The sequence below is a fragment of the Canis lupus genome, chromosome 5, assembly GCF_048164855.1.
Source record: "Canis lupus baileyi chromosome 5, mCanLup2.hap1, whole genome shotgun sequence".
Taxonomy (NCBI): domain Eukaryota; kingdom Metazoa; phylum Chordata; class Mammalia; order Carnivora; family Canidae; genus Canis; species Canis lupus.
In genome coordinates this window covers 54,976,039-54,996,810 of record NC_132842.1, presented here as the reverse complement: position 1 = coordinate 54,996,810, position 20,772 = coordinate 54,976,039, and the positions used below count along the sequence as shown (strand labels likewise).

The following is a 20,772-nucleotide window of genomic DNA, read 5'->3' as shown; positions in this document are numbered from 1 at the left end:
ACATATGACCCAAGTTTCTTGAATGAATGCAAGTAAAAAAAAAAAAAAAAAAAAAAAAAAAACCTACTTAATTAATATTTTTAGGGACGCCCCGGCGGCTCAGTGGTTGAGCATCTGCATTCGGCCAGGGCGTGACCCCCACGTCGGGCTCCCCGCATGGGGCCTGCTTCTCCCTCTGCCTGGGTCTCTGCCTCTCTCTCTCTCTCGCTCTGTGTCTCTCATGAATAAATAAAAAACATCTCAAAAATAAAACGAAATCATTCTTAAACAACACACATCAACGTCAACGCTCACGCAGGCCTTCCAAGGAAACCCCGACGCGCGCAGCGGGCGCAGGCGTGGCGGACACAGGCGCCAGGGGAGGTCGGGGCCCCACACAACGGCGCGTGCGACCTTCCGAGACCCGAGCGCCAACCACAGACGGTCACTCACCTTCTTAATGGCGACAATTTGGTTGGTGTTCTTGTCTCGGGCCTTGTAAACCGTGGCAAACTAGAGAGAAAAACAGAACTCATCTAAGTGCCTGGGGGCTTTTTTTTTGGGGGGGGGTGTCTGTGTTTTTGCCTTTTGAGCTACCGGGAGGCTCGGACCGGGCCCGCAGGGCTCTAGGGGCGGCCCGGCGGCGGCGGGCAGGGGCGAGGCCGACCCTCGGGGCGCCCCAGGCCGATCCTCGCCCCCCCCGCCCCCGCTCCAGGGCCCGCGGGGCGGCCTCGCGCACGAAGGGGCTGCCAGGCCAGGCCTCCCGCCCCCGCCCCCGCCCGAAAAGCCGCGCAGGGTCCTGTCGGTCCAGGGCCCCCCGAGCCCCGCCCGAGAGCCTCACCTGTCCCTCCCCGAGGAAGTCCAGCTTCTCATAACGCTTCGCTCGCGACTTCACGTCCACCGCCATCCGGCGCGCGAAGCCGACCCCAACCGACCGGGCAGAGCCTTCCAGACGGCGGGAATTTAAAGCCACCTTAAAGCCCCCAACAGCCACTTCCGCTGAGCGCGAGCCGGCGCTTTAGTAGCTCCGCCCCCACTTCCGGTCTGGGCTGGCGCGCCGCGCGTTCCGGCGGAAGCTGCGCGACGTAGGTCCGTTGGCTTTTCGGGGCCGTCGCCGCCCTGTCCCGCCGCAGCCGGTTGGTGCCGGGAGCGGAGCGTTGGCGCAGGTGTCTTTGTCACCTTGAGAACTTCTCAGCGCAGGTGATTCCTCCCCTGCCTCGGGCAGGTCAGCGTGGCGAGACGGTGCTCTGGGCTCGGGGCTTAGTAGGCGTGCGAGACCGGAAGTCCTGACCTATCCCCGCTCTGGCTTCCTGGAGCCTGCTCCGGGGCCTCCGTCGCCGCTGTTGCTATGGACGCTTAGAGCTGCAACAATCTCGGGTTACTTAGAAGACGGAGAGCCCAGTGGTTAGGGGCTGGGCCGGAGACCTCAGTGCAGGCCCGAGGAAGCAAAATCCAGGTCAACCGAAGCAGTTCGTGCTGTGGAACAGACTGCTGGCCATCCGTTTTCCACTCTGTAAAATGGAAATAATAGGCCACATCGTAACTGGTTGTGAACATAACTGGTTTCGAGACACGCAGAAACTTTAGACATACCAAGTGCTCAATTGAGTGCGAACTATGAGCAGTACTCAAACTTGATTCTCCTGTTTTCATGCAAATCAACACATTAAACACATTAACGCACTTTAGTGCTTACCATGTGCCAGGCTCTGTTGTAGACTGACAGATCAGCAGGGAAAAAGACAAAGATCCATGCTTTCCAATGGAAGGAGATAAAATGTGTTATGATGGATACAGTGAAGTGCTACAGAGATAAAGCAGGGAAAGGGGATTGGGAAGGGCTTGCAGTTTAAATAGGGTGTTTGACCTGGGTAGTAGCAACTTCTTGCTAGACACGTGTCCAAAGGCAAGGGAAACAGGCAAAAATGAACTATTGGGAATTCGTCAAGATGAAAAACTTTTGTACAGCAAAGGAAAGCAGTTGAGAAAACCAAAAGACAACTCACAGAATGGAAGAAGATATTGGCAAATGTCTTATCAGATAAACGACTAATATCCAAAATCTGTAAAGAACTTATCAAACCCAATACCCAAAGAACAAATAATCCAATCAAGAAATGAGCAGAAGGGGTGCCTGGGTGGCTCAGCGGCTTGGTGCCTGCCTTTGGCCCAGAGCATGATCCTGGGGTCCCAGGATCAAGTCCCACATCAAGCTCCCTGCATGGAGCCTGCTTCTCCCTCTGCCTGTGTGTCTGCCTCTCTCTCTGTGTCTCTCATGAATAAATAAATAAAATCTTAAAAAAAAAAAAAGAGCAGAAGACACGAACAGACATTTCTCCAAAGAAGACATATGGATGGCCAACAGACACATGAAAAAATACCCCATGTCGCTCAGCATTAGGGAACTATAAAAATCCCGATGAGATACTGCCTCACACCAGTCAGAATGACTAAAATGAACAAGTCAGGAAGCGACAGATGTTGGTGAGGATGCAGAGAAAGGGGAACTCTCTTACACTGCTGGTGGGAACGCAAACTGGGTACAGCCACTCTGGAAAACAGTATGGAGGGTCCTCAAAAGCTTGCAAATAGAGCTACCTTATGACTCATCATTGCACTAGTAGGTATTTACCCCAGAGATACAAATGTGGGGATCCAAAGGAGCACCTGCACCCCAGTGGTTATAGCAGCAATGTCCACAATAACTGAACTATGGAAAGAGCCCAGCTCTCCATCGACAGATGAATGGATAAAGATGTGGTGTATATATGCAATGGAATACTACTCAGCCATCAAAAAAATCTTGCCATTCACAGTGACATGGATAGAACTAGACGGTACTATGTTAAGTGAAATCCATTAGAGAAAGATAATCATCTCACTTTTGTGAGATTTAAAAAACATAATGATCACAGGGGAAGGGAGGGAAAAATAAAACAAGATGAAATCAGAGAGGGAGACAAACCATAAGAGACTCTTAATCATAGGACACAAACTGAGGGTCACTGAAGGGGGTGGGAGGTGGGGAGATGGGGTACCTGATGATGGACCTTAAGGAGGGCACATGATATAATGAGCACTGGATATATATAAGACTGATGAATCACTAACCTATACCTCGGGAACTAATAATACATTAAATGTTAATTAAATTTAAAAAATTGAGTGTTAAAAGACATCACTAAAAAAGACACTGCAAAGAGAGACAGAGAAAAGAGAAAAGAAAAAGCCACTGCAGACTTTTTAGCAAAGTGATATGATCTGACTTAATGTTTTAGAAAATTCACTATGGTTGTTTTGTAAGACCACAATATAGACTTAGGCAAGAAAAAGCAAGGCCAGCGAAAGAATAATTGCAGTTATCCAGATGGCTATATGTCTTATCAATTTGGCTTCTAGGCAATAAGATTTGCTGATAAGGGATCCCTGGGTGGCGCAGTGGTTTAGCGCCTGCCTTTGGCCCAGGCCATGATCCTGGAGACCCAGGATCGAATCCCACGTCGGGCTCCCGGTGCATGGAGCCTGCTTCTCCCTCTGCCTATGTCTCTGCCTCTCTCTCTCTCTGTGACTATCATAAATAAAAAAATAATAAAAAAAAGCAAGGCATTAAAAAAAAAGATTTGCTGATAAACTGGATATGGGTTGTGGAGGAAAAAATGATACTTGCAAGGTTTTGAGCTGAGGCATCTGATGTTTCTAAGAGTTGAGAATATTCATTGTTAGAGGTGTTGAAGGGAGAATATTAAGGTTCATGATTTAGTCAAGGTAATACAGAGTAAGTTCTTGCTCTGTATCTAGACTACTTATATTTGCATACTGGCCTCACGAGCATTCAGTCACCGGACTCACTACTTGAGCAAAATCTTTGACTTTATTCTTAGTTTCCTCATTTGTAATAGGACTACTGAAAGGGTTGCCACAAGGCTTTAAGTGCTTTACAATTACAAAACCCCCAGAATAATGTTTACAGTGCTAAGTTTGTTATCACATAACTATTACTAGTCACCTTCCAACTCTTTGCCACTTGGGTCTTTTTTTTTTTTTAAGATTTTATTTATTTATTTATAGAGACACAGAGAGAGAATGAGAGGCAGAGACGAAGCAGGCTCCATGCAGAGAGCCTGACGCAGGACTGATCCAGGGTCTCCAGGATCACGCCCCCAGCTGCAGGCGGCGCCAAACCACTGTGCCACCGGGGCTGCCCGCCACTTGGGTCTTTATTGAGTTGACGTTTTCATAGGCAAAATCCTCATACATGACACAAAGCATACCATCTTTATCATTTCTCTTAACGGTACCTAGATGTACCTAATGATACACGTTATCATAGAACTTAGGTCAAAGTTCCTTCTGAAAAGGCATCACTTTATAAACGGTAATCTAACCTCACTTGTAGTAGAAATTATTTCTACCAAATGATTTCTACTAAGCTAAATAGTGAGCTAAATGTGATGTCTAGGGGAACCTGGGGGACTCAGTGCTTGAGAATCTGGCTCAGGGCCTAATCCTGGGGTCCTGGGCTCGAGTCCTGCATCCAGCTCCTCACAGGGAGCCTGCTTCCCCCTCTGCCTATGTCTCTGCCTCTCTGTGACTCTCAAGACTAAATGAAACAAAACCACAGAAATTTATTTTAAAATTAAAAATTTTGGGAAGCCCCGGTGGCGCAGCGGTTTAGCACCGCCTGCCGCCCAGGGCGTGATCCTGGAGACCCGGGATCGAGTCCCACATCAGGCTCTGCATGGAGCCTGCTTCTCCCTCTGCCTGTGTCTCTGCCTCTCTCTCTCTGCATCTCTATGAATAAATAAATAAATAAAAATCTAAAAAAAAAATTAAATTTTTTTAAAATAAATGTGATGGCTAGAGGTTCCAAACTGTATTATGGCAAATGAACTCATAATCACTGCATTAGACTATGCTAAATAAGTTCCTATTTGGGGACATTTTAAGTATGGTAACAAATATAGTTATTTAGGTGTTATTCTGGGTTCATTAGGTCACCGTATGTATAAAATGCCATTCAGCATCTGTATAGCATTGTCCAGTTTACAAAGCACTTGCACATATGAGCACTAGCTAGCCTCCAAGATGGCCCAATGCGTCTTCCCTTCTGCTGTCAGGGCACTTGTGTAGTCTATTCCCACAGTGAAACAGACTGTTCTGTGTGACTTGTGGAATATGTCAGAATTGAGTGCATGTACCTTTTTTTTTTTAAGATTGTATTTATTTATTCATGAGACAGAGAGAAGCAGAGACCCAGGCAGAGGGAGAAGCAGGCTCCATGCAGGGAGCTCGACACGGGACCCCCAGGATCACGCCCTGAACTGAAGGCGGCGCTAAACCAATGAGCCACCCAGGCTGCCCCAGGGCTTCTAACTCTTAGGTAGAAAGGCACTGCTCTTTCAGCCTTGCATGCTTAGATGACTCACTCTGGGGGAAATCAGCCATCAAGCCATGAATTCAATCAGGCCGCCCCGTGAGGAGGACTATGTGGGGAGGAACTGGGGCCTCCTGCCAACAGCCAATATCAACTTGCCAGTCTAGTGAGTGAGCCACCCTGGAGGTAGAGCATCTAGCTCCAAACAGGCCCTCGGTAACTGCAGCCCTGGCTGGAGTCCGACTGCACCTTCTGAAAGACACTGAGCATAACTGTCCAGCCAAATTACTCCAGAATTCCAGAACCAGAGATATCATGAGCTAATAAGTGATTATTGTTTTAGCCACATTTTGGGTTTTCAGTCATTAAGTTTTGATTTGCTACAGAATAATACACAATAATTGATCCTGCCTATATTATATACTGTTAGGGAGCAAAACGGAAACTTGAACAAATTCGGCAATTTTCTCATGGTTATGTACATTTAAGTGCTTAACTCCTAAGTGAAAATACTGGCTATTAATCTATCCTTTTTGGGAGCTCATCCTATGACACCATTTCCTACTGAAGATGCCTTTTTGCCATAGTTAAGCTGACAAATTCTGTAAATGTGATAGTTTTTCATTGCACCATTCATGGTAGGAGCTGTAATGAAGATGACCTTCAGACAGTTCTAGTATGGGGTTTCTGACTGCTGGCCCACAGTATCACACAAATCATTCTTCATTGCTTGAACCCACTCTGTTTGGGAAAGCAAAAAAATCGACCTTGGCTTCCTTTTAGTGAAGTGAAAAAAAGGAGAAAGAAGAAAATAGTGCTAATCTTTTAGAATATTTTCCAAATAAGTTTTTAAAATAATAACAGAAAAATAATGAGTCACATTGTTTTGCTGAGTCACCAAACACCTATTTCGTATTCGACTTGGGCAACATTTATACTAGGCCACGATAGAGAATTTATAAGAAAAGCAGATCAACTATGAAATAACAAAAAAAGTAAAGTTTAATCCACAGGCAACTGAGTAATATTCAATAACAATTTGACTCTAATGCCCACAAGCTACCCTTACTATTAGGGATGACTTTTTATTATTTATTTATTTATTTATTTATTTATTTTATTTATTTTATTTATTAGGGACGACTTCTTTAAAGCATATTCTAGATATCATTCAACGTATGGAAGAAAATTTATTTAGCTTTGTGACGCTTTAGTTTCACAATAATGCATACCCTTGGCACTGTAAGCCCCTAAAGTTCCATAAATAGCTTTAATAAGGTAAATATTTAGGTTGATTTTAAGAGGCTTTCAGACATTAAGTTTGAGAAAGTGGTTTTCAGAATTTGCATACATGACAAAACAGTAAAATAAATCAAATAGTAAGACTTAACACCCCCCCCCTTTTTTTTAAGACTTAACACCCTTAATAACATAGTAAGTTGCAATTTCTAATCAAACATCTCTTCCTAGATTATATTCATTTTGATCTCTTATTTTCCATTTTAAACTCTGGTATTTTCTTCTGAATATAGGTTACAAATAATCTTTTGTGTTAACTCCCAGTTTTAATACCACAAAGTTCCCTGTTTTACCTTAACTGTATTTTTATCATCTAGTGTAGGATATGCTTTTTAAACTAGTTATACTCCAGTAACTTTGTGAATGAAAAAATGTTAAAAAAATAAAGAACAAATAATGGAGTCATTCTTTCACTAATCCTTATCCAGTTTCAGGAAAAATCATTCCCCCAAAGCAGCAATCTATATGGTAAATCTTTCCATGTCTGAAACAAAAGTGAAATTATGGGAAACCTATGATAGTTTACTACATATTGTATGCTTTTAATAGCTCAACACTGGTAATACTTGATAATCGAGAGTAAATTAATAGGCTAACATTTAAAAATGTATACTTTAATAAGTATATAAGCAATTAGGTAAGCTTGTGAAGAAACTGACCAAGATAACATATATTAGAAGATACAAGTGTCCATCTAAATTTTCTATATTTTTTTTCTTTTTTTTTAACAGAGTATTTATTCAAGTTGTTTACTGTATAATTTCTCATGTGCCATTTTGGAAGTTCTTTATTGTAAAGACTATTCTTTTGTCTGATGACAAACAGCAGCCACACTGTCAGTGATTATTCCGGACCTCCACGCTGAAAATGAAAAAAACAAAGCAAAAAGATTAGGTATTAACTTTACAGAAGAAATGCTTTCACAGCCACTATACAAGTTTACACCATTTTAAGCAAATGATCTTTAGGTATTTAAAAACGATTTCAGTTTTTCATTCCTCTTAAGCACTCCTATCAATATTATAAACAATTTCTGGGATCCCTGGGTGGCTCAGTGGTTCAGCGCCTCCCTTTCACCCAGGGCACGATCCTGGAGTCCCAGGATCGAGTCCCACATCGGGCTCTGCATGGAGCCTGCTTCTCCCTCTGCCTGTGTCTCTGCCTCTGTCTCTCATGAATAAATAAATAAAATTAAAAAAAAAAAAAAAAAAGGAAAAACAATTTCTGATCCGGAAGGGACTCAAAAGTTGACCCTGATTGATGGTCCTCAAATTTCTTGGTCTCAGCAGCCCTTCACACCTTGCCTTGGAAAACTACCAAGGACTCTACCGAGCTTTTTTCTTTCTTTTTTTTTTTTTACCGAGCTTTTTTCATGTGGCTATAGCTATTGCTACTTCCCATATTATACTTCCACACATATATTCCTTCATGTACTTTTACTGAGGGCTTGTTACATGGTGTATTTCTTATAGTCTTGGCCAACCTGACTATCTTAGTTTTAACTACGGACCCGCCATGACAAGGTGATGGAAAGAGCAAGTAAATCAGTCTATGAAATTCCAAAAGCCAAAAATGTTCACGTGTTTTGCAAGGTACTAAGATAAAGAGCAATGACGTACTTGGATAAATTCAATTTCTTCTTGAGACACAAGTTTCCTTCTGTATTTCTGAGGTAATGTTTTTATGATTTCTGCAGTATCTGGTGGACCATGATGCATCAGCAAATCGGGTGATTTACTTCCCTTAGAATGCTGTGAAATTGAAGAAGAATGAGACGGTAGTCCTGCTGATCTCAAAACTTCTGATACTGAAAAAAAAAGTAATTAGAGAAATAAATTGTTCAGGTGTCTTAAAATACTACTTTGAGTTATCTATTATTGAACAAGCAAGTCATTCTTCAAATGCTAAGTGTAGTTCTAAGAGGTGTTACTGAGTAACAGTTGGGTAGCTATATTTAATTTCATAAAACAAAGTAGCTTTAAGTGAATGAATTACTAAATCAAACAAGTCTGTAAAATAATAAAATTTCTAGATAATGGAGTTTAACCCATATGGGTCATCTACATTACTTAACTTTTGTCATATGGTGGCATTTACAGTTAAAAATTATTACACTCAAAAAAAATTGTTAAACTCCTCCCTGAATTAATGATTAAATATCTTATAATAAAAACAGGGATAATCATAATGATCACTGAGTAATGTAGAGAATTGTTAAATCACTATACTGGACACTCTAAGTTAACTATACTGGAATTAAAAAAAACACAGGGATAAAATAAAAGATCAGATAAAAGGGAGGGGTAAGAGGAAAATAGGACTGGTTTAGATTTTCAATTACTTTATAGGCAAGGATTGCTCAGGGTAAGGCAGTCTTACCTACTGAATGAATGAATAAATAAGCGAATGAAAGAAAAGTTCGGCTGGCAGAAAAATACTGTTCCTCACAATCTCTCTCCCAACCTAAACGCGGGAGAGTCTTTTAAAAGACAGAAGAAAAAAAAAAAAAAAGACAGAAGAGGGCAGCCTGGGTGGCTCAGCAGTTTAGCGCTGCCTTCGGCCCAGGGCATGATCCTGGAGACCCAGGTTGAGTCCTCGTCAGGCTCCCTGCATGGAGCCTGCTTCTCCCTCTGCCTGTGTCTCTGTCTCTCTGTGTCTCTCATAAATAAAATCTTTAAAAAAAAAGAAAAGAGAGAATAAAAGGGGATCCCTGGGTGGCTCAGAGGTTTAGGGTCTGCCTTCCGCCCAGGGCGTGATCCTGGAGTCCCGGGATCAAGTCCCGCATCCGGCTCCCTGCATGGAGCCTGCTTCTCCCTCTGCCTGACTCTCTCTCTCTCTCTCTCTCTCTCTGTCTCTCATAAATAAATAAAATCTTAAAAAAAAAAAAAAAAAAAGAAGAAGAAAAAAAAACAAGACAGAAGAAAAGGGAATCCCTGGGTGGCTCAGAGGTTTAGCATCTGCCTTCCGCCCAGGGCATGATCCTGGAGTCCTGGGATCGAGTACTGCACTGGGCTCCCTACATGGAGCCTGCTTCTCCCTCTGCCTGCCTCTCTTTCTCTCTCTCTCTCTCTCTCCATGTCTCTCATGAATAAATAAATAAAATCTTAAAAAAAGAAAAAAGAAAAAAAATTCAGAGACATGTTCTGTTGAGTCACCACCTTTTTAAATGGAGGTAGCAAGTTAATTTCTACTTGCATGCCACCTAGCATACTATTGTGATCTAAGCTACAATGGTCTCTCCCTGATTTTAAAATGGGAAATAAAAAATAAAAAAATAAAAAATAAAAAAAATAAAATGGGAAATAATGCCTGTAACAGAATATTCATATATAAATATGCCTGTACATATTTATTTATTTATTTTTAAATCTGAAGTACAACTTACCATTAGGTTTAGGATTGTCTCTTCTGTCAGGGAACCTTATTAATGGTGTATGTGGCTTGACTACCTAAAGGGAAAATAAAATACATGGAAAAAAAGATGAGGCACTAAAATAGACTCATTTACTATAAAAGAAACAACCTACTGAACTTCATAGATACCTTTGTTAAAATAAACTTAGTATTTGACAGCGACCTTATTTTTTAAAAGATTTTATTTATTTATTTGAGATAGAGCAAGAGAGTGAGCACAAGCTTGGGAGTTGAGGGCAGAGGAAGAGGGAGAAGCAGACTCCCCGCATTCCCAGGACCCTGGGATCATGCCCTGAGCCAAAGGCAGATTCTCAACTGCCCATCACTCAGGCGCCCCATTAACAGCAACTTTAAATCTTACTATTTTACTCTTCTCCAACCAGGAAAACTGGTCTATGAACTATTAATTCATTTATCTTATCTGCTCTTCATAATAACTTTGGACTTTACACATTATAAGACATTTTACTATACTACCAACAGACCTCAAAACAGCCCTATTAAAAAGATGATATACATTTATGTTATATAACATATATTGCTGAGCTGCTTGGTAAGAATTGGAAGTTTCCTGACTTTTATTTTTTTAAAAAGATTTTATTAGGCAGAGACACAGGCAAAGGGAGAAGCAGACTCCCTGAGGGGACTTGATCCCATGACCCCAGGGTCATATCCTGAACCAAAGCAGATGCCCAACCACTGAGCCACCCAGGTGCCCCATCCTGACTTGTATTGAGTGTTGTTTTCCTATTATGTCAATAACTAGCAGATATTTGGAAGAAACGGAAAAAAGCACAAATAAGAAAACACTATAATCTCCAAACCCACGTAAAACAGATTTTTTTTATTTTTATTTTTTATTTTTTTTATTTTTTTATTTATTTATGATAGTCACACACAGAGAGAGCGAGAGAGGCAGAGACACAGGCAGAGGGAGAAGCAGGCTCCATACACCGGGAGCCTGACGTGGGATTCGATCCCAGGTCTCCAGGATCGCACCCCGGGCCAAAGGCAGGCGCTAAACCGCTGCGCCACCCAGGGATCCCGTAAAACAGATTTAAACATTTGTTAACACTTTTGGTCTGAAGGCTATTCCCACAGAAATATGTATTTTTAGAATACTATTTATAACAGATATTTGCAGACTATTAATGTTTTATCCCTAAAATTCCAGAGGAACTATAGGGAGGAACTTATAGGGACCTTTAAATATGAAATTTTCTGAGACAATGCTAAGACTCAAAAACAGTACTATTTGCACCTAAGGTAATCTCTAAGTTGCTCTGTAACTAGTATATTGAAGTGTGTGTTTATCTGCAAAATATTTAGATATACGTAGTACATATATTTTATATGAGTACAGAAGTAAATAGGCTTGTTGGGATTGGCCTGAAAGCACCACCATAATTGTGCTGCTGTGAGAAAATGCTGGAATAGAGTTGTCTCCCACAGCATAGGAGCACACTCAAGTCTTTCATGTTAAAAAACAAAACTCTAGGGACGCCTGGGTGGCTCAGCAGCTGGGTGTCTGCCTTCGGCTCAGGTCATGATCCCAAGCCTGGGGATGGAGTCCCACATCGGGCCCCCTGCATGCAGCCTGCTTCTCTCTCTGCCTGTGTCTCTGCCTATGTCTCTCATGAATAAATAAACAAAAAATCTTTTAAAAAATAGAGTAAACTCTAAATATAAACACATAGAAGCAACTGTTACTGTATATGAGTTGGTAACATAACTAAGGGAATAAAAAGGCGAATCCAAGTAACTTTCATAGTGCTTAGACTCTATACTTTAGTCTAAAAGCAATGATAATAATACTAACACTAAGAAATCTTTAACTTCTTAACTGAGTAGGTTGGTATGGGTAATTGCATAAATGTAGCAATTTGGAAACCAGGTACTGCAGAACACAGGCAGAGGGAGGGGAGAAGCAGGCTCAGGATCCCGGGATCCGGGATCACGCCGAAGATGGATGCTCAACCACTGAACTACCCAAGTGTCCCATATTCTACCTTTTGTATACTCTTCCCCTTATTCCTCCATTTTAAAAGTGGTATTAGAGCCAAACAGTCAGAATAATATTATCAACAAGTCTTTCACCTGTATCTCCATTATATAATCTTAGTTGTTGCAGTCACATACTTTCAATGTTCATATCCATTTCCTATACTGAAACAACTCCAGGTATAACTAAGTATTCCTCAGCTGTCTCTCATTCTCTGGGAGATCTAGTAGGAAGGGCACCAGGGAACAATATTCCCTGAGTTATTAAAGGTGTAGAAGGATTTGTGGCCTTTACAACTTGAAGGTCAGTGTAGCTGGATGTATCTGTGGTTTATCTCTTCTTCTAAATTTTACTTATTTATTCCAGAGAGAGAGAGCGTGAATGAGTGTGGAAGCATGACTGAGGGGAGGGGCAGAGGGAGAAGCAGACTCCCTCCTGAGTAGGGAGCCCAATTCAGGCCAATCCCAGGACCCCAGGATCATGACCCAAGCCAAAGACAGACGCTTAACCGACTGAGCCACACAAGTGCCCTCCTCACCTTTTCTTTCCTTAACTACCTTAAATATGTTATCCACGTGTCCTCTTTTATGAGCTATTATTGTTGAAAACTGATAACTTTTGTTCTAAGTGCTTGATCTTGTTGCCTGGATCACCCAAGAATTTTTTTTTATTTTTCTCCTTTAAAATCTAAAGATTCTAGGGACCGTTGGGTGGCTAAGTCAGTTGGGCGACTAACTCTTGGTGTCAGCTCATGACCTCAGGGCCCTGGGATCAAGTCCTGCATGGGACAGGCTCCCTCTCTTTCTGCCCTGCTACCCCCATGCACTTGTGTTCTCTCTCTCTCTCTAAAATAAATAAGTAAGGGACGTCTGGGTGGCTCAGCAGTTGACGGACTGCCTTTGACTCAGGGCGTGATCCTGGAGTCCTGGGATCAAGTTCCACTTTGGGCTGCCCACAGGGAGCCTGCTTCTCCCTCTGCCTGTGTCTCTGCCCCCCCCCCCTTTGTGTCTCTCATGAATAAATAAAATCTTTAAAATAAATAAGTAAATTTAAAAAAAGAAATCTAAAGAATCTACAGAATACATCCATTGGTCAACCACACTTGGTTAATTCTCTCAAGCTTAAGGTAAAGGTTTAAGTCTTCTTTTACATCAGGAAAGTTTTATTAACTTTTAGGTTAGGTTAGGTTTTGAGACTTGTTCTATTTGCTTTTTCAGAGACTACTTAGTATACAAAAGTTGCATCCTCCTGTTTTTCTCTACCTCTATGACTTTCTCTGAACCCTTTTAATCTTTTCCTTCATTGTTCTGTGATTTTTTTTTTCATTTTCCTCTTTTCATGCACTATTTCCTTTAGCAAAACTTGAGTTGCCTATTTACCTCTTCATTCCTTGTACTTCAGTATTTACTTTTGAAAAGCTCTTTTAGTTCTTCACTAAGTTCGGAGCTGCATTGTTCCTAAAATCTTAACCTAAAATCTAACCTCAACTACAACCTTTTAACTCGGTAACTCTGTGTAACTCTTTTCTGTTACTTCCCATTGTAAGCTTCACCAAACCCTTCAGTTCCTTGATTGTTCCTTATTCCAGTCAATTGGTTCCACCCTGACTTTACCCCCTTTCTTACCTAGCTTTGAACCCAATGTCCTCTTACTAGCACTCTCAACCTCCTTGCTGGAGGATTATCTTCACCTTACCTGTAAATCTCAAATCCTGAATGAATCCAACTACCCATCTTCTTCCCATATCTCATGCAGTCAAATGATTTTGTAAATGATAAATCATCTTTCTGATTATGATCAACCCAAACATCAAATATATATGCTTGGCATTTGGGCATTTTTATAGAAGTCTTTTTGTAGATATATGCATTTATTTCTCTTGGGTAATAAACCTGTGAGTAAAACTCCTAGGTCATAAGGTAGATATGTTTAACTACTAGAGACTCACAAAACAGATTTCCAAAGTGGCTAGAGGATAATTATACTCCTACCAGCAATGTATGAGAGTTTTAGGTTCTTCACACTGTCCTCTCCTAGTATGGGCAGTTTTTAAAATTTGCTTAACTTTGATAGATGCAGTAGTACTTCCTGATTTTAATTTGTATTTTAAGTAATGAAGTAGAAAGTCTTTTCACAGGCTTATCGCTCGTTTGTCTGTCTTGTGTTGTGCAATTTCAACTCTTTAACCCGTTTTTAAGTTGAGCTATATATTACAGATAGGTACGGTTGTACATAATGGATACGAGCCCTTTGTAAGAGGTCTTCCCTGTCCTCGCAGGACAATCGGTCAAGGCTCAATATCTACCAACTGGAATGAGTGAGGATCATTCCTTGCGGAGGGGCTGAAGGCTGAGATCTGGAATTATCTTCCAGACTCAAAAAGCTTTGAGAACAAGTCCTAAGAGATGTGCTTGTGCAAGAGGGAAATGCACGTCTCACATCAAAGTCAAAAACCATGCAATAATACGCTTTCAGAGCTGAAAGCAGATTGTGCGAAACCACCGCGAATGTGGACGTGGGGTCCCTTTACTCGCCCGCTTCGCCCCCTGAAGCCCAATCACCGCTGCAGAAGCGAACACGAAAGCGGTCGGGAGTCCGTGAGCGGCCGTGAGCGGCGTGGGGATTAAAGGGCTCCTCTAGCTACCGAAGTAAACTCAGCGGGAAAGAAAGCAAGCTTGGGAAACCAACACCTGCATCGTTAAGACGTGACAGCTGCACTTAAGTAACACCTCTGCCCCCCCGTCCCCCCGTCCCCCCGTCCCCCCGTCCAGCCGGTAGCCGGACGCTCGGATCGCTGAGGACGACGCCGGGGGGCACGCGGCTGGCAGGCCGGGGCTCCGGCCATTCCCGAGACCTTGAAGGGACGCGGGTCAGACCCGGGGTTCGCGTCCTTCCCATTGGCTGCTCGGGGGCGGTCCAGGCAGCGTCACGCGCCCATTGGCCGGACCACGGCCAGGGCAGCCCAGCCCGCAGACTGCGGGCCCCCCGGCTGCTCCGGGCCCCCGGGCGGGTACGGGTCCGGGCCCCCCGGCTGCTCCGGGCCCCGCGCTCCGGCAGCCCGGCTCGAACCCTCAGCTCCAGGCCCCGGCTCCCTGACCGACCCGACGGCCACAGGTCCAGTTCCCAGACAGAACCCGGAGCGGGGGGGGCCGGGGTCACCGCGCAGCCTCCGCCTCCGCCATTGCTATAATCGCCACCATCCCTACCGCCCACGGCGCGAAAAAGCGACCCAGTCGCCTTACCTGAACGACCCTGCTGGCGGACGCCATCTTGCTGCCCATCATGACCCCAGGCTGGGGAGGCTTCCGGGGCGCTCGCTCCGCGCGGGGATAACGGGAGCCCCGGGCGGCGGGCGGCGGGGGGCGGGCCTCCCGTGACGTCACGGGGCGGGGCGAGCGGGGCCGAGCGGGCTCCTCCTCCGCTGGGGCTGGCCCCGCCCCCGTGCCCCTCCCACCTGCCCCTGCTGACTTTGTGTCAGCTGTTCCTTCCCCGGAGAGCTTTTTTTTTTTTTTTTTTTTTTTTTTTAAATAATTTATTTACTTTGAGACAGAGAGAGAGGCAGAGACACAGGCAGAGGGAGAAGCAGGCTCCATGCATGGACTTGGGACTCGATCCCGGCACCCCGGGGTCACACCCTGGGCGGAAGGCGGCGCTAAACCGCTGGGCCACCGGGGCTGCCCTGTATTATGGTTCTTAATGTCCCTAGTTACCTGGCCTTTGACTCCCTTCTAGTTCCAGGTCCCCTGTTCTGTCATTGGCTGTAGACCCTTAGGCAAAACTCACCATGCATGATGGCCTCTTGTTGTGATTCAGTAAAAAGTACCTAAGACAATTTGTGAATTTTCTTGATAAAAAAATTTGAAACTACAAAAAAAAAATTGAAATTACATGTAATAAAGCAGATCTAACTTCTAGTTTAAAGAACACAGGTGTGAAGACGCCTAGGTGGCTCGGTGGTTGCCTTTGGCTCGGGTCTTGATCCCAGGGTTCAGGAATGGAGTCCCTCATCCGGCTTCTCCCTCTGTCTGTGTCTCTCTCTGTCCCTCATGAATAAATAAGCTTTTCAAAAAATAAAGAATACAGATGTAAAAAAATAAAGAATACAGATCTTTATATATAAAGTTATATAAGCTACTAGGAAGCAATGAGACAAGTCCTAATAGAAAACTTTGTACAAGTCATCTGGTTTAAGTCAGTGACTGTAAAAAAAAAAATAGGGTGCCAGTGCATATAATCTCTGACGCTCAGTTCAACTCAAATATGCTAGGGTTAATGGAAAGCAGCCATAGATAATATGTACATCTATGGGCAAAGCTTTGTTCCAATAAAACTTCAATTATAAAAACAGCCAGCTGGTAAGCCATAGTTTGCTGGCCTCTGATATAGATGAACCAGCCAAACGAAGAAACTGAGCCTCACCACCAATCACATTTAAAATAATCACATTTAAAATAATCTGTTAGTAAAATATACTAACAAAAGCACCGCAGGCCCAGAATTTAAGACGGACTGAGATGTAAAATGGTATTTGGGTGCCCAGCTGAGAAAGCTGCTCAGGACATAGTTCTAATACCTTCTTCAGATATGGCCAAGGCCAATAATGGAAAGGGAGAACTTAGCAAAGAGCAGAGTCAAAAAGCACAAAAGAACCTCTTCCAGGGCAGCCTGGGTGGCTCAGCGGCTTAGCACCGCCCTCAGCCCAGGGTGTGATCCTGCAGACCCCGGATCGAGTCCCACATCGGGCTCCCCCCAGAGAGCCTCCTTCTCCCTCTGCCTGTGTCTCTGCCTCTCTGTGTCTCTCATGAATAAATAAAATCTTAACAAAACAAAAACCTTCTTCCAGTGAGCAGTATAAGAACCGAATCAAAAAGTGTTCCCCCTGCCTCGGAAAGGGCACCTCCTATCATCTGCCAAGCAGTATTTCAGAATTGCTAACCTTGTCCTGTATAGTATGCTGGCTGTGTGAAGCAACAGAATTTGTCTTATTCAGTTCATTAATCTCCAGATCGTGAAAAGCCACATTTGGACCTGATGTGAAAGACTATCGTGAGATCCTGAACTTTGAAACTGTGATGACTGAATGAGACTGTTAACTTTCCTTTGGGAAGTGTGTCTTCTATGTGCAAAAAGGAAGTTAATATTTAAGACCAAGACTTCATACTGTGGTGGACTTTATGCTTTTCAGCAGATACCCATATTCTTTCCCCCACTATGAAACCTAGCATTCCCCTGTTGTGGGAGTATACTTTCTTGTCCCAGTGATGTTTGGCTTGGTGAAATTAGCCTTCGTGGAAATAATGTACACCTTTCCCAAGTAGAAACTTTATTTATTTATTTTTTTTTTAAAGATTTTATTTATTTATGATAGTCACACAGAGAGAGAGAGAGGCAGAGACATAGGCAGAGGGAGAAGCAGGCTCCATGCAGGGAGCCCGATGTGGGACTCGATCCCCGGTCTCCAGGATCGCACCCTGGGCCAAAGGCAGGCGCCAAACCGCTGCGCCACCCAGGGATCCCCAGAAACTTTATTTTTTTAAAAAAGATTTTATTTATTTGAGAGAGAGGGAGAGCACAAGCAACGTGAGGGGCAGAGGAAGAAGCAGATGTGGGGCTTGATCCCGGGACTGGAGGATCATTACCTGAGCTAAAGGCAGATGCTTAAACCTAATGAGCCACCCAGGCACCCCTCAAGTAGAAACTTTAAAATCATTTCAGGAAAATGCAGTTTTTTAGATGATGCTGAATCTTTGTATCAGGAAGGTATTTTCCAGAATGCCTTTCCATAATAAATATATAACTTGTTGGGGCACCTGCCTGGGTGGCTCAGTTGATTAACCCTCTGATTCTTGGTTTCAGCTTGGGTCATGATCTCATGGGTGGGGGGACAGAGCCCTGCTTTGGACTCCATGTGCACTGGGAAGTCTGCTTATCCCTCTCCCTCTCCTCCCACTCATTCTCTCTCTCTCTCTCTAATAAATCAGTAAAATCTTAAAGAAAAACAATGTTGAAAACACTACGTTGTCTATAAAAATGATCAACAGTTCCAAAGTAATAAAGAACTCAAATCAGAACTTTCTCCAAAAAGGAATGGGATGCTGTAAAAAATGGCAAGTTCTATTTTTTTAAATTTACTTATATATAGTTTTAGTAACCTGTATACCCAACATGGGGCTTGAATTCAAAACTCCGAGATCAAGAGTCACGTGATCACCTGAGCCAGCCAGCAAGTTCTATTTTTTCATAAGACAAAGTAACATTTACTTTTTAACTTCTAAAAGTAAAGCATAATACAGAAATACAAAATAAAAAATTCACAATTACTCTACAAGAACCACAGGCATTAGCCCTTTGGATAGGTTTATCTTTTTTATTTTTCAAGGTTGAGGTACTTTATTTGGGTTTCTGTTTAAAAATGTGGATGGGGGGCACCTGGGTGGCTCAGCGGTGGAGCACCTGGCTTTGGCCCAGGGCGTGATCCTGGAGTCCCAGAATTGAGTCCCACATCAGGCTCCCTGTATGGAGCCTGCCTCTCTCTCTGCCTCTCTCTCTGTGTGTCTCTCATGAATAAATAAATAAAAATCTTTAAAAAAAATGTGGATGGGAAAGTAAATAAATAAAGATGTGGATGGAATATGAGGGACTTGCAGAGATGTTGGCCACAGAGTACAAACATGCAGCAGTTAGAAGATGGGTAAGTTTTTGAAGATTGAATGCACAGCATTGTGATTATAGGTAACAATATTATATACTTCAAAGTTGCTAAGAGACTTTGAAGAGAATGTTCTCACCACAAAAAAATAATTATGTGGCACAATGGAGATGTGAGCTAATGCCATGGTCATCAAATCAACCCACTGTATACCTTCAACTTATATGAAGCTATGTCAATTATATCTCTATATTTTTAAAAAAGAGAGGGAAAAAATAATCTGTGGTGAGATGAAACTAAAATGAGATTTCAATAAAATACAACTGATAGTTGGAAAAAACAAAGATGTGGATACTTTTTTCAAAAGCGCACAGAAGTATTCCAAATTATGGGGCACGGGGAGACGGGTTAAATGGGTGATGGGTATTAAGGAGAGCACTTGTGATTAGCACTGGAGTGTTCTATAGTGATGAATCACTGACTTCTACTCCTGAAACTAATATTACACTGTATGTTAACTAACTGGAGTTTAAATAAAAACTTGAAACTACAAAAAAGAAAGAAGGAAAGAAAGAAAAAAGGAGAGAAAAAAGAAGAAAAGAAAAAGTACTCCAAATGAGAGTTGGAACCGCCAGGAATGTCGTAGAAAAAAATGTCCACATTCATGTCTTTTGGGACCCTTGCAAGGCTAAGATTTTCAGATATTTTTAGAGAATGCCAGTCACTTTATCATATTTAAAAGAACAAATTCCAAGTTATAGTGTTAAGCTACAAAAGATTTATGATACTAGTTAAAAAACACTAAAAAGATTTTTGTTTGAAATATGCCACTTAAATGAGATACCAAAGACTGAAACAAAAATGTCAAAGCACAATTCTTATTAGATTGTGGCGAGATTCTTCTCAAGCTGTAGAACAATTTCCTTTAAGGTAGGATCCTCTGCCCAATTGGCTTTACTTCCTAATATGAGGTTCTGTAATAAAAAAAGAAAAAAAAATTATCTTAAAGTTATAAGTATGTTTAAAAATTTAACAAAATTTTTAAAAATCCTTTCACTAAATTTTTAAAAAGATTTTGAGAAAACAAGAGAGCACACATGTGCACACACACTGTATTTTTTTAATAGAGATATAATTGACACAGTTTCATATAAGTTGAAGGTGTACAGTGGGTTGATTTGATGACCATGGCATTAGCTTACATCTCCATTGTGTCACAAAATTATTTCTTTTTTGTGGTGAGAGCAACTTTGAAGGATATAATATATAATAATATTGTTACCTATAATCACAATGCTGTGCATTGCGTGGGGGAAGAGGAGGGAGAAGCAGGCTCGTCACTGAGCAGAGAGCCCAATGACCCTGGGATCATGACCTGCGCCAAAGGCACTTAACTGACTGAGCCACCCGGGGGCCCCTTTTTTCACTAATCTTATCAAATTTATCTTTACCAAACTAGGTGTAGGTATCTACTCCATGAAAAACTTACATTCTTGGGGCATGTGGGCGGCTCAGTTAGTTAAGGGTCTGACTTGGTTTTGGCTCATGTCCTAATCTTGCAGTAGTGAGACAGAACCACCCCTGCCCTCCTCAGCCCACCCTCAGTGAAGTTTGCTGCTTTAGATTCCCTCTCCCTCTCTGTCTGCCCCCTCCTCCCACTTATGCATGCTCTCTTTCTTTCTCAAATAAATGAATAAATAAAATCTATTTAAAAAAATAAAAAATACATTCTTGTATCCTCATTTCCACTTTCAATAAGGGCCTAGCCTTAATCCCCATAATGCTAGGGAACATGTACAATGTTTAAAATATTTTTTTTGGCTGCATCAGTTTTTGTAGATAGCTTTTACATAGTAAGGATTTTTGCAATGTATTCTAGATTAAAGAAAAAAGACTGTAGCTATGGTTCAGTCAGTTTGCACTTCTACAGTGAAAAATGGTTTAAACATACTGTTATGCCCTATTTATTAAAAAAAACAACAAAAAACTATGGCTCAATGATACCAAGTTACGTTTTTTTTTTTAAGATTTTATTTATTTATTCATGATAGAGAT

At 42.3% G+C, this 20,772-nt stretch overlaps 3 protein-coding genes across 9 annotated transcripts in view; all 3 read right to left on the bottom strand.

The window, feature by feature from the left end:
• CDK7 (cyclin dependent kinase 7) overlaps nt 1-1,030 on the bottom strand; it is a 64,062-nt gene extending 63,032 nt beyond the window's left edge. For 3 of the 7 annotated variants that reach the window (XR_012031330.1, XM_072826718.1, XM_072826716.1), the window contains exons 1-2: nt 821-1,026; nt 433-492 (exon numbers count right to left, since the gene is read on the bottom strand). Coding sequence is in view for 6 of the 7 variants with exons in the window: in XM_072826718.1 (XP_072682819.1) it covers nt 433-492; nt 821-886 (126 nt within the window). In the remaining variant the exon portion in view is untranslated. Of the gene's footprint in view, nt 1-432; nt 493-820 lie in introns of all 7 variants that reach the window. The other 4 variants (XM_072826713.1, XM_072826714.1, XM_072826715.1 and 1 more) reach the window with 4 other exon arrangements.
• Nucleotides 1,031-6,523: 5,493 nt separating this feature from the next.
• On the bottom strand, nt 6,524-15,498 carry KGD4 (alpha-ketoglutarate dehydrogenase subunit 4). The gene is made up of 4 exons (XM_072826726.1): nt 15,311-15,498; nt 10,038-10,101; nt 8,272-8,459; nt 6,524-7,513 (listed from the first exon to the last, which is right to left on the bottom strand). Exons 1-4 carry the CDS (start codon nt 15,350-15,352, stop codon nt 7,496-7,498), a joined length of 312 nt encoding a protein of 103 aa, XP_072682827.1. The 5' UTR covers nt 15,353-15,498; the 3' UTR covers nt 6,524-7,495.
• Nucleotides 15,499-19,480: 3,982 nt separating this feature from the next.
• CENPH (centromere protein H) overlaps nt 19,481-20,772 on the bottom strand; it is a 31,109-nt gene continuing 29,817 nt past the window's right edge. The window contains exon 9 of the mRNA XM_072826724.1: nt 19,481-19,691. Within this exon, the coding sequence (XP_072682825.1) occupies nt 19,599-19,691 (93 nt within the window). The 3' untranslated portion in view covers nt 19,481-19,598. The remainder of the gene's footprint in view (nt 19,692-20,772) is intronic.

What these genes read in the sequence shown, in the direction of transcription:
- KGD4 (XM_072826726.1), bottom strand. Translation starts at nt 15,352, where the DNA reads ATGATGGGCAGCAAGATGGCGTCCGCCAGCAGGGTCGTTCAG. An exon ending in CCGCCAGCAGGGTCGTTCAG is followed by an intron (nt 10,102 to 15,310) that starts GTAAGGCGACTG and finishes TTTTCCCTTTAG; the next exon opens with GTAGTCAAGCCACATACACC. An exon ending in AGACAATCCTAAACCTAATG is followed by an intron (nt 8,460 to 10,037) that starts GTAAGTTGTACT and finishes TTTTTTTTTCAG; the next exon opens with TATCAGAAGTTTTGAGATCA.